Source organism: Carcharodon carcharias, chromosome 17 (assembly GCF_017639515.1).
Source record: "Carcharodon carcharias isolate sCarCar2 chromosome 17, sCarCar2.pri, whole genome shotgun sequence".
Classification (NCBI taxonomy): domain Eukaryota; kingdom Metazoa; phylum Chordata; class Chondrichthyes; order Lamniformes; family Lamnidae; genus Carcharodon; species Carcharodon carcharias.
This window is the reverse complement of record NC_054483.1, coordinates 25,619,770-25,635,431: the sequence shown is the minus strand read 5'-3', so window position 1 is coordinate 25,635,431 and position 15,662 is coordinate 25,619,770. Positions and strand designations below refer to the sequence as shown.

The 15,662-nt window shown below is 57.0% G+C and overlaps 1 protein-coding gene across 4 annotated transcripts in view; it reads left to right on the top strand.

The window, feature by feature from the left end:
* Nucleotides 1-388: 388 nt before the first annotated feature.
* The window catches only part of ash2l (ash2 like, histone lysine methyltransferase complex subunit), a 47,377-nt gene continuing 32,103 nt past the window's right edge, over nucleotides 389-15,662 (top strand). For 2 of the 4 annotated variants that reach the window (XM_041209739.1, XM_041209736.1), the window contains exons 1-4: nucleotides 389-503; nucleotides 10,709-10,772; nucleotides 12,076-12,224; nucleotides 13,823-13,911. In XM_041209739.1, coding sequence (XP_041065673.1) covers nucleotides 439-503; nucleotides 10,709-10,772; nucleotides 12,076-12,224; nucleotides 13,823-13,911 — 367 coding nt within the window. In that variant the 5' untranslated portion in view covers nucleotides 389-438. Of the gene's footprint in view, nucleotides 504-10,708; nucleotides 10,773-12,075; nucleotides 12,225-12,573; nucleotides 12,742-13,822; nucleotides 13,912-15,662 lie in introns of those variants that run through there. The other 2 variants (XM_041209737.1, XM_041209740.1) reach the window with 2 other exon arrangements.

Sequence of the window (15,662 nt, the reverse complement as noted above, 5' to 3'; positions counted from 1 at the left end):
GGGGACGTTGTCAAGGAGCAGCCAGAATCCAAACAACTGTCAACCTATAGTGGGATCGGACTGTGCACTGTTGAGGAACTTTTTTGGTTGGGGAGGGGGGGGGGGGAAGTATTTAAAAGAGAATTAAAGACAATTTCCAGAATGAATTTCAGCAAGAGAGTTGCTCTGCTGGGTGAGATGGGGATGGGGAGATTGAAGAGACTCAACCTCAATTACAGCCAAGGGGGCGGGGCCGGGGTCGGTGGGGGCGGAGCCGGGAGCAGTGGGGGCGGGGCCGAGGAGGAGGGCGGGGTGGAGGGCAGGAGGGCGGGGGCGGGGGCGGGGACTGTGGGGAATTTTTGTCCGCCGACAAGGCGGGCTCTTTAAGAGCTGCGCGCCCGGGGGCGGGGCGGATGGCGCGCGCCCGGAGTTCTCGCGAGATCGGGAACGCGCAGTAAGATGGCGGCGGCGGCGGCGGGAGCGGGAGGAGAGAGTCCAGGAGCGGTCGGAGCCGGGGGAGCAAGGTGAGGGTCGGCCGGTGTGACCCGCTCCCCATCTCCCCCCCCCCCCCACCTCATCTCCCCCCCACCTCATCTCCCCCCTCATCTCTCTCCCCCACACCATCTCTCTCCCCCCTCATCTCTCTCCCCCCCCACCTCATCTCCCCCACACCATCTCTCTCCCCCACACCATCTCTCTCCCCCCCCTCATCTCTCCCCCACACCATCTCTCTCCCCCATCTCTCTCCCCCACACCATCTCTCTCCCCCATCTCTCTCCCCACACCATCTCTCTCCCCCATCTCTCTCCCCCACACCATCTCTCTCCCCCATCTCCCCCCCCCCACCTCATCTCCCCCCCACCTCATCTCCCCCCCACCTCAACTCTCCCACACCATCTCTCTCCCCCACACCATCTCTCTCCCCCATCTCTCTCCCCCACACCATCTCTCTCCCCCACACCATCTCTCTCCCCCACACCATCTCTCTCCCTCCTCATCTCTCTCCCCCACACCATCTCTCTCCCCGCCTCATCTCTCTCTCCCCCCTCATCTCTCTCCCCCACACCACCTCATCTCCCCCACACCATCTCTCTCCCCCACACCATCTCTCTCCCTCCTCATCTCTCTCCCCCACACCATCTCTCTCCCCGCCTCATCTCTCTCTCCCCCATCTCTCTCCCCCACACCATCTCTCTCCCCCACACCATCTCTCTCCCCCATCTCTCTCCCCCATCTCCCCCCCCCCCACCTCATCTCCCCCCCACCTCATCTCTCCCACACCATCTCTCTCCCCCACACCATCTCTCTCCCCCACACCATCTCTCTCCCCCCTCATCTCTCTCTCCCCCCTCATCTCTCTCCCCCCCACCACCTCATCTCCCCACCACCACCTCATCTCCCCCCCACCACCTCATCTCCCCCACACCACCTCATCTCCCCCACACCACCTCATCTCCCCCACACCATCTCTCTCCCCCACACCATCTCTCTCTCCCACACCATCTCTCTCCCCCACACCATCTCTCTCCCCCCTCATCTCTCTCCCCCACACCATCTCATCTCCCCCACACCATCTCATCTCCCCCACACCATCTCTCTCCCCCACACCATCTCTCTCCCCCACACCATCTCTCTCCCCCACACCATCTCTCTCCCCCACACCATCTCTCTCCCCCACACCATCTCTCTCCCCCACACCATCTCTCTCCCCCACACCATCTCTCTCCCCCACACCATCTCTCTCCCCCCCTCCATCTCTCTCCCCCACACCATCTCTCTCCCCACACCATCTCTCTCCCCCACACCATCTCTCTCCCCCACACCATCTCTCTCCCCCACACCATCTCTCTCCCTCCTCATCTCTCTCCCCCACACCATCTCTCTCCCTCCTCATCTCTCTCCCCGCCTCATCTCTCTCTCCCCCATCTCTCTCCCCCACACCATCTCTCTCTCCCTCCTCATCTCTCTCCCCCACACCATCTCTCTCCCTCCTCATCTCTCTCCCCGCCTCATCTCTCTCTCCCCCATCTCTCTCCCCCACACCATCTCTCTCCCCCACACCATCTCTCTCCCCCACACCATCTCTCTCCCTCACACCATCTCTCTCCCTCCTCATCTCTCTCCCCCGCCTCATCTCTCTCTCCCCCATCTCTCTCCCCCACACCATCTCTCTCCCCCACACCATCTCTCCTCCCCCCACACCATCTCTCTCCCTCCTCATCTCTCTCACCGCCTCATCTCTCTCTCCCCCATCTCTCTCCCCCACACCATCTCTCTCCCCCATCTCTCTCCTCCCCACACCATCTCTCTCCCCCACACCATCTCTCTCCCCCACACCATCTCTCTCCCCCACACCATCTCTCTCCCCCACACCATCTCTCTCCCCCACACCATCTCTCTCCCCCACACCATCTCTCTCCCCCACACCATCTCTCTCCCCCACACCATCTCTCTCCCCCACACCATCTCTCTCCCCCACACCATCTCTCTCCCCACACCATCTCTCTCCCCCACACCATCTCTCTCCCCCACACCATCTCTCTCCCCCACACCATCTCTCTCCCCCACACCATCTCTCTCCCCCACACCATCTCTCTCCCCCACACCATCTCTCTCCCCCACACCATCTCTCTCCCCCACACCATCTCTCTCCCCCACACCATCTCTCTCCCCCACACCATCTCTCTCCCCCACACCATCTCTCTCCCCCACACCATCTCTCTCCCCCACACCATCTCTCTCCCCCACACCATCTCTCTCCCCCACACCATCTCTCTCCCCCACACCATCTCTCTCCCCCACACCATCTCTCTCCCCCACACCATCTCTCTCCCCCACACCATCTCTCTCCCCCACACCATCTCTCTCCCCCACACCATCTCTCTCCCCCCACACCATCTCTCTCCCCCACACCATCTCTCTCCCCCACACCATCTCTCTCCCCGCCATCTCTCTCCCCACCATCTCTCTCCCCGCCATCTCTCTCCCCGCCATCTCTCTCCCCGCCATCTCTCTCCCCCCATCTCTCTCCCCCATCTCTCTCCCCCACACCATCTCTCTCCCCCATCTCCCCCCCCCCCCACCTCATCTCCCCCCCACCTCATCTCCCCCCCACCTCATCTCTCCCACACCATCTCTCTCCCCCACACCATCTCTCTCCCCCCTCATCTCTCTCTCCCCCCTCATCTCTCTCCCCCACACCACCTCATCTCCCCCACACCATCTCTCTCCCTCCTCATCTCTCTCCCCCACACCATCTCTCTCCCCGCCTCATCTCTCTCTCCCCCATCTCTCTCCCCCACACCATCTCTCTCCCCCATCTCTCTCCCCCACACCATCTCTCTCCCCCACACCATCTCTCTCCCCCACACCATCTCTCTCCCCCACACCATCTCTCTCCCCCATCTCCCCCCCCCCCCACCTCATCTCCCCCCCACCTCATCTCCCCCCCACCTCATCTCTCCCACACCATCTCTCTCCCCCACACCATCTCTCTCCCCCACACCATCTCTCTCCCCCCTCATCTCTCTCTCCCCCCTCATCTCTCTCCCCCCCACCACCTCATCTCCCCCCCACCACCTCATCTCCCCCACACCACCTCATCTCCCCCACACCACCTCATCTCCCCCACACCACCTCATCTCCCCCACACCATCTCTCTCTCCCACACCATCTCTCTCCCCCACACCATCTCTCTCCCCCCTCATCTCTCTCCCCCACACCACCTCATCTCCCCCACACCATCTCTCTCCCCCCTCATCTCTCTCCCCCACACCATCTCTCTCCCCCACACCATCTCTCTCCCCCACACCATCTCTCTCCCCCACACCATCTCTCTCCCCCACACCATCTCTCTCCCCCACACCATCTCTCTCCCCCACACCATCTCTCTCCCCACACCATCTCTCTCCCCCACACCATCTCTCTCCCCCACACCATTCTCTCTCCCCCACACCATCTCTCTCCTCCCCACACCATCTCTCTCCCCCACACCATCTCTCTCCCCCACACCATCTCTCTCCCCACACCATCTCTCTCCCCACCCATCTCTCTCCTCCTCATCTCTCTCCCCCACACCATCTCTCTCCCTCCTCATCTCTCTCCCCGCCTCATCTCTCTCTCCCCCATCTCTCTCTCCCCACACCATCTCTCTCTCCCTCCTCATCTCTCTCCCCCACACCATCTCTCTCCCTCCTCATCTCTCTCCCCCGCCTCATCTCTCTCTCCCCCATCTCTCTCCCCCACACCATCTCTCTCCCCCACACCATCTCTCTCCCCCACACCATCTCTCTCCCTCCTCATCTCTCTCCCCCCCATCTCTCTCCCCCACACCATCTCTCTCCCCCACACCATCTCTCTCCCTCCTCATCTCTCTCCCCGCCTCATCTCTCTCTCCCCACACCATCTCTCTCCCCCACACCATCTCTCTCCCCCACACCATCTCTCTCCCCCACACCATCTCTCTCCCCCACACCATCTCTCTCCCCCACACCATCTCTCTCCCCCACACCATCTCTCTCCCCCACACCATCTCTCTCCCCCACACCATCTCTCTCCCCCACACCATCTCTCTCCCCCACACCATCTCTCTCCCCCACACCATCTCTCTCCCCCACACCATCTCTCTCCCCCACACCATCTCTCTCCCCCACACCATCTCTCTCCCCCACACCATCTCTCTCCCCCACACCATCTCTCTCCCCCACACCATCTCTCTCCCCCACACCATCTCTCTCCCCCACACCATCTCTCTCCCCCACACCATCTCTCTCCCCCACACCATCTCTCTCCCCCACACCATCTCTCTCCCCCACACCATCTCTCTCCCCCACACCATCTCTCTCCCCCACACCATCTCTCTCCCCCACACCATCTCTCTCCCCCACACCATCTCTCTCCCCCACACCATCTCTCTCCCCCACACCATCTCTCTCCCCCACACCATCTCTCTCCCCCACACCATCTCTCTCCCCCACACCATCTCTCTCCCCACACCATCTCTCTCCCCCACACCATCTCTCTCCCCCACACCATCTCTCTCCCCCCACACCATCTCTCTCCCCCACACCATCTCTCTCCCCCACACCATCTCTCTCCCCCACACCATCTCTCTCCCCCACACCATCTCTCTCCCCCACACCATCTCTCTCCCCCACACCATCTCTCTCCCCCACACCATCTCTCTCCCCCACACCATCTCTCTCCCCCACACCATCTCTCTCCCCCACACCATCTCTCTCCCCCACACCATCTCTCTCCCCCACACCATCTCTCTCCCCCACACCATCTCTCTCCCCCACACCATCTCTCTCCCCCACACCATCTCTCTCCCCCACACCATCTCTCTCCCCCACACCATCTCTCTCCCCCACACCATCTCTCTCCCCCACACCATCTCTCTCCCCACACCATCTCTCTCCCCCACACCATCTCTCTCCCCCACACCATCTCTCTCCCCCACACCATCTCTCTCCCCCACACCATCTCTCTCCCCCACACCATCTCTCTCCCCCACACCATCTCTCTCCCCCACACCATCTCTCTCCCCCACACCATCTCTCTCCCCCACACCATCTCTCTCCCCCACACCATCTCTCTCCCCCACACCATCTCTCTCCCCCACACCATCTCTCTCCCCCACACCATCTCTCTCCCCCACACCATCTCTCTCCCCCACACCATCTCTCTCCCCCACACCATCTCTCTCCCCCACACCATCTCTCTCCCCCACACCATCTCTCTCCCCCACACCATCTCTCTCCCCCACACCATCTCTCTCCCCCACACCATCTCTCTCCCCCACACCATCTCTCTCCCCCACACCATCTCTCTCCCCCACACCATCTCTCTCCCCCACACCATCTCTCTCCCCCACACCATCTCTCTCCCCCACACCATCTCTCTCCCCCACACCATCTCTCTCCCTCCTCATCTCTCTCCCCGCCTCATCTCTCTCTCCCCCATCTCTCTCCCCCACACCATCTCTCTCCCCCACACCATCTCTCTCCCCCACACCATCTCTCTCCCCCACACCATCTCTCTCCCCCCCCACACCATCTCTCTCCCCCCCCACACCATCTCTCTCCCCCCCCACCTCATCTCTCTCCCCCCCCACCTCATCTCCCCCACACCATCTCTCTCCCCCCCCACCTCATCTCCCCCACACCATCTCTCTCCCCCCCCCACCTCATCTCCCCCACACCATCTCTCTCCCCCGCCACCTCATCTCCCCCACACCATCTCTCTCCCCCCCCACCTCATCTCCCCCACACCATCTCTCTCCCCCCCCACCTCATCTCCCCCACCTCATCTCCCCACACCATCTCTCTCCCCCCCCACCTCATCTCCCCCACACCATCTCTCTCCCCCCCCACCTCATCTCCCCCACACCATCTCTCTCCCCCCCAACCTCATCTCCCCCACACCATCTCTCTCCCCCCCCACCTCATCTCCCCCACACCATCTCTCTCCCCCCCCACCTCATCTCCCCCACACCATCTCTCTCCCCCCCCACCTCATCTCCCCCACACCATCTCTCCCCCCCCCACCTCATCTCCCCCACACCATCTCTCTCCCCCCCCACCTCATCTCCCCCACACCATCTCTCTCCCCCCCCCACCTCATCTCCCCCACACCATCTCTCTCCCCCCCCACCTCATCTCCCCCACACCATCTCTCTCCCCCCCCACCTCATCTCCCCCACACCATCTCTCTCCCCCCCCACCTCATCTCCCCCACACCATCTCTCTCCCCCCCCACCTCATCTCCCCCACACCATCTCTCTCCCCCACACCATCTCTCTCCCCCACACCATCTCTCTCCCCCCTCATCTCTCTCCCCCACACCATCTCTCTCCCCCCTCATCTCTCTCCCCCACACCATCTCTCTCCCCCACACCATCTCTCTCCCCCCTCATCTCTCTCCCCCACACCATCTCTCTCCCCCCCCCATCTCTCTCCCCCCCCCATCTCTCTCCCCCCCCCATCTCTCTCCCCCCCCCATCTCTCTCCCCCACACCATCTCTCTCCCCCACACCATCTCTCTCCCCCACACCATCTCTCTCCCCCACACCATCTCTCTCCCCCACACCATCTCTCTCCCCCACACCATCTCTCTCCCCCACACCATCTCTCTCCCCCACACCATCTCTCTCCCCCACACCATCTCTCTCCCCCACACCATCTCTCTCCCCCACACCATCTCTCTCCCCCACACCATCTCTCTCCCCCACACCATCTCTCTCCCCCCTCATCTCTCTCCCCCACACCATCTCTCTCCCCCCTCATCTCTCTCCCCCACACCATCTCTCTCTCCCACACCATCTCTCTCCCCCCTCATCTCTCTCCCCCACACCATCTCTCTCCCCCCTCATCTCTCTCCCCCACACCATCTCTCTCCCCCCTCATCTCTCTCCCCCACACCACCTCTCTCCCCCCTCATCTCTCTCCCCCACACCATCTCTCTCCCCCCTCATCTCTCTCCCCCACACCATCTCTCTCCCCCACACCACCTCATCTCCCCCCCACCTCATCTCCCCCCCACCTCATCTCCCCCCCACCTCATCTCCCCCCCACCTCATCTCCCCCACACCACCTCTCTCCCCCCTCATCTCTCTCCCCCCTCATCTCTCTCCCCCCTCATCTCTCTCCCCCACACCATCTCTCTCCCCCACACCATCTCTCTCCCCGCCTCATCTCTCTCCCCCACACCATCTCTCTCCCCCACACCATCTCTCCCCCACACCATCTCTCTCCCCCACACCATCTCTCTCCCCCACACCATCTCTCTCCCCCACACCATCTCTCTCCCCCACACCATCTCTCTCCCCCACACCATCTCTCTCCCCCACACCATCTCTCTCCCCCCCCATCTCTCTCCCCCCCATCTCTCTCCCCCCTCATCTCTCTCCCCCCCCACCTCATCTCCCCCACACCATCTCTCTCCCCCCCCACCTCATCTCCCCCACACCATCTCTCTCTCTCCTCATCTCTCTCCCCCCCCCCACCTCATCTCCCCCACACCACCTCTCTCCCCCACACCACCTCTCTCCCCCACACCACCTCTCTCCCCCACACCACCTCTCTCCCCCACACCACCTCTCTCCCCCACACCACCTCTCTCCCCCACACCACCTCTCTCCCCCACACCACCTCTCTCCCCCACACCATCTCTCTCCCCCACACCATCTCTCTCCCCCACACCATCTCTCTCCCCCACACCATCTCTCTCCCCCACACCACCTCTCTCCCCCACACCACCTCTCTCCCCCACACCACCTCTCTCCCCCACACCACCTCTCTCCCCCACACCACCTCTCTCCCCCACACCACCTCTCTCCCCCACACCACCTCTCTCCCCCATCTCTCTCCCCCATCTCTCTCCCCCATCTCTCTACCCCCATCTCTCTACCCCCCCTCATCTCTCTACCCCCCCTCATCTCTCTCCCCCCCTCATCTCTCTCCCCCCCTCATCTCTCTCCCCCCTCATCTCTCTCTCTCCCCCCTCATCTCTCTCTCTCTCTCCCCCCTCATCTCTCTCTCTCTCTCCCCCCTCATCTCTCTCTCTCTCTCCCCCCCTCGTCTCTCTCTCTCTCTCCCCCCTCGTCTCTCTCTCTCTCCCCCCGCGTCGCCCTCTCTCTCCCCCCTCGTCGCTCTCTCTCTCCCCCCTCGTCTCTCTCTCTCTCTCCCCCCTCGTCTCTCTCTCTCTCCCCCCTCGTCTCTCTCTCTCTCCCCCCTCGTCTCTCTCTCTCTCCCCCCCTCGTCTCTCTCTCTCTCCCCCCTCGTCTCTCTCTCTCTCCCCCCCTCGTCTCTCTCTCTCTCCCCCCTCGTCTCTCTCTCTCCCCCCCCTCGTCTCTCTCTCTCCCCCCCCTCGTCGCTCTCTCCGCCCCCTCGTCGCTCTCTCCGCCCCCTCATCACTCTCTCTCCCCCCTCCCCTCATCTCTCTCTCTCTCCACCCCCCAGATCCGCACGGGTCCCCATCTCTCTCTCCCCCCCCCAGCCCCGCACGGGTCCCCATCTCTCTCTCCCTCACAAGCCCCGCACGGGTCCTCATCTCTCTCTCTCTCTCCCCCCTCATCTCTCTCTCTCTCTCTCTCCCCTCATCTCTCTCTCTCTCTCTCCCCTCATCTCTCTCTCTCTCTCTCCCCCCTCGTCTCTCTCTCTCTCCCCCCTCGTCTCTCTCTCTCTCCCCCCTCGTGTCTCTCTCTCTCTCCCCCCTCGTCTCTCTCTCTCCCCCCCCTCGTCGCTCTCTCTCCCCCCCCTCGTCGCTCTCTCTCCGCCCCCTCGTCGCTCTCTCTCCGCCCCCTCGTCGCTCTCTCTCCGCCCCCTCGTCGCTCTCTCCGCCCCCTCGTCGCTCTCTCCGCCCCCTCGTCGCTCTCTCCGCCCCCTCGTCGCTCTCTCCGCCCCCTCATCACTCTCTCTCTCCCCCCCCCCCCCCATCTCTCTCTCTCTCCACCCCCCAGATCCGCACGGGTCCCCATCTCTCTCTCCCCCCCCCAGCCCCGCACGGGTCCCCACCTCTCTCTCTCTCTCTCTCTCTCTCTCTCTCTCTCTCCCCCCCCCCCCCCCCCCCCCCCCCCCCCCAAGCCCCGCACGGGTCCCCATCTCTCTCTTCCCCCCCCCAAGTCCCGCACGGGTCCCCATCTCTCTCTCCCCCCCCTAAGCCCCACACAGGTCCCCATTTCTCTCTCACCCCTACCCCACATCCGTCCATGTCCCTCCCCTTCCCCCAAACGTCTGACTCTGCCCCTCCCCCCCCCCCCACATCTGTCCCTCCCCCCCACATCTGGCCCGCCCCCCAGCTGCTCCGCCCTCCCCTCTGCTTCTCTCTGTCCTGCCCCCAATTCCCCTCTGCTTCTCTCTGTCCTGCAGATATTTTCTTTGTTCTAGTGTTTAGGAGACAGAGACCTAGGATACAGTGACTGACGTCCATGGCCTTTGGAGGCTGATGATTTGAAAGGGCGTTGGACAAGGCGAGCAGAAACAGGAAGCTCAGCTGGCCAACAGAGTTCTCAGAGAAAACAGACACCAGCAAATCGTGCACCTTTTCAGCACACCGACTTCCTCTGCAGCAAATGTAGCAGAGACTGCCATGTCAGAGTGGAGCTCCTGAACTACACCAGGCAAAGCTTGATGAAGAGTTGACCACCATGCGCAAGCCATTGTCTTGTGAGACGGAGGGCTGTTCGCCCATCAAGTATTTCTCCTGTTCCCTTTCAAAAGTTACTGTCCAGAATCAGCTTCCACCACCCTGTCAGGAAGTTTATTCTGGATCACAACAAGTCACAATGTGTGGTAAAAATTCTTTGGAAAATAGTCGCCTCAAGCCCTCTCTCAGTTCTCTGCCAATTATCTTAAGTCAGTGACACCTGACCCCCCTCCCAATGGAAACAATTTCTTGTTTGTTTACTCGATGAAAAACCCTCAGAATTTTCAACATCTCGATGGAACCTGCCCTCAATCCCAGCTTCAGTTTCCCCTCATCCCCAGTACCCACCCTGGGAAATCACTTACTTCCTCTCCTAAGCCCTGACACCCTTCCTAAAATGTAGCACCCAGACTTGGTTGGAATACTCCAGCTGAAGCTGAAACGGTGTGTTCTGAAGAAAATTGTGTTGAGTTCGTTAACCAGCCATGTGCAGAAGTTGTCCTGAGTATTTTGTTCTAACTGAGTCACAGCTATCCTCTGATCACTGCAGTGTTCAATAACAATCCGTTTGTTTTCTTTTCAGTGAGCCCACAATGGCTGACATAGTTGTGACAATGGAGACGGAGTCCTCTGTTGGCAAAGATATCGTAAGTCTGTGTGTTTTACTCTGATCAGGTGTGACCTGGGGAATCGCCTGTATCTGAGCCCTGCTCGGTTCCGAGTAAGCAGATGAGGTGTTTGTTGTGTCCTGGTTCAAAATGGGGAAACTTCCCAGTGCTCACTCTCCTGATCACATACTCATGAGCCTTGTGGACAATTTGTGATTGTGCAGCACATTAGCACAGGCACCTCCCTGGCTGTTGAGACGCCTTGGAAGACATGTTTCAGCTAACACGCAAAGTTGCCCACTTGGTCAAAAAATTTCCATACTCCTGCATTTAAAAGCGAGATTAAACTCCTGGCAGTTTTAATTCATTATCATGTCTGAACAAAGGTGGCAGGAGCCTCCCTGAGTTATCCCAAGAAGGTGGGGTTAAGCTGCCTTGAATAGCTACGGTTGATGTGGTAAAGCCACTCTCTGTCCTGTCCAGGAGGGAGTTCCAGGATTTGGACCCAGTGACAGTGAAGGAACAGTGATATATTTCCAAGTCACGATGGTGAGTGACTTGGAGGGAAACTTCCAGGTGGTGGTGTTCCCATGTATCTGCTGCCCTTGTCCTTCTAGATGCTGGAGATCATGGGTTTGGAAGGTGCTGTGTGAGAATCCTTAGCAAGTTCCTGCAGTGCATCTTGTAGATGGTATACACTGCTGCTACTGTGTGCCAGTGGTAAAGGGGGTGAATGTTTGTGGATGTGGTGCCAATCAAGCAGGCTGCTTTGATAGTGCCAAGCTTCTTGAGTGTTGAGGGAGCTGGACTGATGCAGGCAAGTGGAGAGAATTGCATCACACTCCTGACTTGTGCTTTGTAGATGGTGGACAGGCTTTGAGGAGTCAGGTGAGTTACTCATTGCAGAATTCCTAGCCTCTGACCTGCTCTTGTAGCCACAGATTTTATATGGCTAGTCCAGTTCAGCTTCTGGTAAATGGTAACCCATCAAGATGTTACTGGTGGGGAATTCAGCAATGGTAATGGCATTGAACCAAGAGGGGCCATGTCAGCAAACTCCTGCTGATTGACTCTTAGGATTCTCTTCTTCCCCCACCTCACCTCCCCGCCCCCGGGGATTTTCTCCATTAGCAGCATGGGTGAGAGAGGTTGCTCAATGTGGAGTCTGCTTCAACTGCTTTGGTGGTTAGTTCATTTGGATGGGAGAGAGAGAGAGAGAGTGCCAAGTTATTGCAGCCCTGTTGTTGCTTAAGTGGCTCACATGCTGCTCACGCGGGCCGAATGATGAATTGTTGCCAGTTGTTTGTGTGTCCCACACTCGAATTGCCCCTTGTTTTTGCAGGAGGCGTCTGGCGACAGCACCGAAACAACTGATGCTCAGCAGGCAGGGGCGATGGAGGAAGAATCTGTCCGCCATCTTGGCGGAGTGGAGCTCCAGTGTGGGATCTGCGTCAAATGGTTCTCAGCAGACACATTTGGGCTGGACACAACGTACGTAATTTGCAGCTTGTGCTGCAGTTGGGTCACCAGGGTGGGTTCACATCTGAGGATACAGTCTGAGGGCGTATAGCAGCCATGTAGATTTAAGCTGACGTATTATATTCTTGTATTCGCACGTCAAATATGTTGAAACTTTAGGGCCAATTTTAACCTGACCCTCAATCAGCCTGGCATTTTGTAACAAGAGGAATTAGGTTCAGATGTTCTCTTCATCTCTAACTTAAAGCAGTAGCATTGGAAATCAGGGCAGTCATTTTTAACTCGTATTGAACCTTGACTAGACCACACTTGGGAAACTGCAAAAATTCTGATCTCCGTATTATTTAAAAAAAAAATGTAGACTGACTGGAGAAGATGCAAGAAAGATTCACAAGAATGGTAGCAGAAGTGAGGGGTCCGACTTAACAGAGAACACTGAACAACCTTCTCCTATCTCTCCTCTCCAGAAAAGAGAAGATCGAGGAGTGACTTGATAGAGGTCTTTGAAATATGGAAAGGATTTGCTAAGGTAGACATGGTGAAAACATATTCATTTCTCGGGAGACAAAAACTAAGGGTCATAAATACAAGATAGTCACTCATGAATCCAATAGGGAATTCAGGGGTGTGGTGAGAATGTGGAACTTGTTCTCGCAAGGAGTGGTTAAGGTGAATACTCTCAACATTTTTAAGAGGGAAGCTGGATAAACACGAGGGAGAAAGGAATACAAGGATATGTTGAGAGATGAGATGCAATTGGGTGGGAGGAGGTCCATGGGGAGCACAAATGTCCATGTGCAGTAGTTGGGCCGAATGGCACGTTTTCGTAGACTTTAATTGGATTGTCGGGGAGTGTGGGGTAGGAAGTGAAGGCACTGACAACCTTTGGTGCCCCACTAAGATGGTCACTGTTGATGTCTGACTGCTGATGGGATGCTTCAGCAAACTGCTTGATAACTGGACAGTACCAGTTCGTGTTCTCACCTCTCATCTGCCTCTAGTTTGCAAACAGCACACAAATCCCAGCTGGTGATTGAATTTCCTCCTCCACATCCCCCCACCCCCTCCACAGCCTCTGCTGTCAGGGGCATAAGAGGGTAATTTAAGATTATCTGTGGGACTTTTGTTCAAATTAATTTGGGGGATGTGAGTGTGACTGGCAAAGCCAGCATTTGTTACCCATCCCTAATTGCCCTGGAGAAGGTGGAGGTGAGCAGATATCGCCAATACAGTGAGAGGCTTGCTGTGCCATTTCAGAGGGCAGTTTGGAATGAAGCACATCACTGTGGATCTGGAGTCACACATTGGCCAAAGCGGGTAAGGATGGCAGATTACCTCCTCTGAAAGACATTAGTGAACCAGATAGATTTGTCATGACAACTGGGTAGTTTCATGGTCACCATTACTTTTTAATCCAGATTTTGATCTTATGAACTGAATTCAAATTTCCCAGTTCTTGTGGTGGGATGTGCACATATTCGCGCAGTAACAAAACCACTCCACTCTCCAGTAATTTCTACTCGTGCTCACTGAAGCCACAATGCAAGTTCATTTGCAAATATTTAACAGGGGTTGTATCTCGTTCTGATTGCTGGCTTTCTTCTTTGCAGCTCATGCCTTCCGTTCATGACCAACTACATATTTCATTGCAACATGTGTCACCATAGTGGGAATACCTACTTCCTCCGAAAACAAGCAAGTAAGATTGCTGGTCACGCAAAGCATCCTGTGTTTTTGATAGTCAATGAGATTAATTCCCTTGGTGAAAATGTTGTGATTAGAGATGCTAAGTTTGCGCTGTAAAGACTAATGACGCCGATTGATTTTGTTTTCTGAAAATATATCCTGGATTCACAGTTCTGGAGCTCACTTGGGCAGTTGTACATGTACATATTGCATTGATGTAGTAGAGCTCCTGGTGTGAAACCTAACTTTGTCTTCCTTCTGCATGGTGAGCCTATAAATGAATATAAATCCTGGAGGAGACCATTCGGGCCTGTTGCATCGTTCAGTTTAGATCAGAATTGATCTGTAACGTAACTCCACCCAGCCACCTTCATTATGTAACCCTTCATAACCTGGCCTAAAAGGGCATCTTTTTCCACCTGGCTTTGGAAGTTTTCAATTGATCCCTCCCATTTTGGGGGGGAGAATTCCAGGTTTGCACTTCCCTTTGTGTGAAGAGGTGCTTCCTGACATCATCCCCTTATGGCCCAGCTTGAATTTTAAGTTTCTGCCCTGCTGTTTCAGACACAGAGTAAATAGTGTTGTCTTTTTCGACCATATCAAATGCTTTTAATCTTCTTAAACACCTAAAACTGGAGTCACTGGGAATTGGGGGGGGGGGGGGGGGGGGGGGGGGGGGGGGGGGGGTGGGTGGGTGGGGGGGTGGGGATGGATTCCTCAGGGTAGTGTCCTTGGCCCATCCATCTTCAGCTGCTTTATCAATGACCTTCCTTCCATCATAACGTCAGAATTGGGGATGTTTGCTGATGATTACACCATGTTCAGCACCACATGTGACTTCTCAAATACTGAAGCAGTCCATGTCCAAATGCAGCAATATCCAGGCTTGTGCTGACAAGTGGCAAATAACATTCATGCCACATGCACCAGGGAGTGACCATCTCCAACAAGAGGGAATCTAACCATTGCCCTTGACATTCAGTGGCATTATCATCACGGAATCCCCCACTATCAACATCCTGGGGGTTACCATTGACCAGAAACTGAACTGGGCTGGCCATATAAATACTGTGGCTACAAGAACAGGTCAGAGGCTAGGAATCATGCAATGAGTAACTCACCTGACTCCTCAAAGCCTGTCCACTATCTACAAGGCACAAGTCAGGAGTGTAATGGGTTACTCTTCACTTGCCTGGATGAGTTCAGCTCCAGCAAGACTCAAGAAGCTTGACACCATGCAGGACAAAGCAACCTACTTGATTGGCACCCCATCTGCAAACATTCACTCCCTCCACCACCGACGCACAGTAGCAGCAGTGTGTACCATCTACAAGATGCACTGCAGGAACTTATCAAGGCTTCTTCGACAGCTCCTACCAAACCCACGACCGCTACCATCTAGAAGGACAAGGGCAGCAGACAGATGGGAACACCACCACCTGGAAGTTCCCCTCCGAATCGCTCACCAATCCTGACTTGAAACTATATCGCTGTTCCTTCACTGTCGCTGGGTCAAAATCCTGGAACTCCCTCCCTAACAGTACGGCGGGTGTACCTACACCACATGGACTGCAGTGGTTCAAGTTGGCAGCTCATGACCATCTCCTCAAGGGCAATTAGGGATGGGCAATAAATGCTAGCCTAGCCAGTGACACCCGTATCCTGTAAATTAATAAAAAAAAGTTAGAATTTCTAATATTCTACACTGTGAGGAACACAACCAGTCCTCATGAATTGACCTTTTTAGTTTTGGAAACTCAGTTT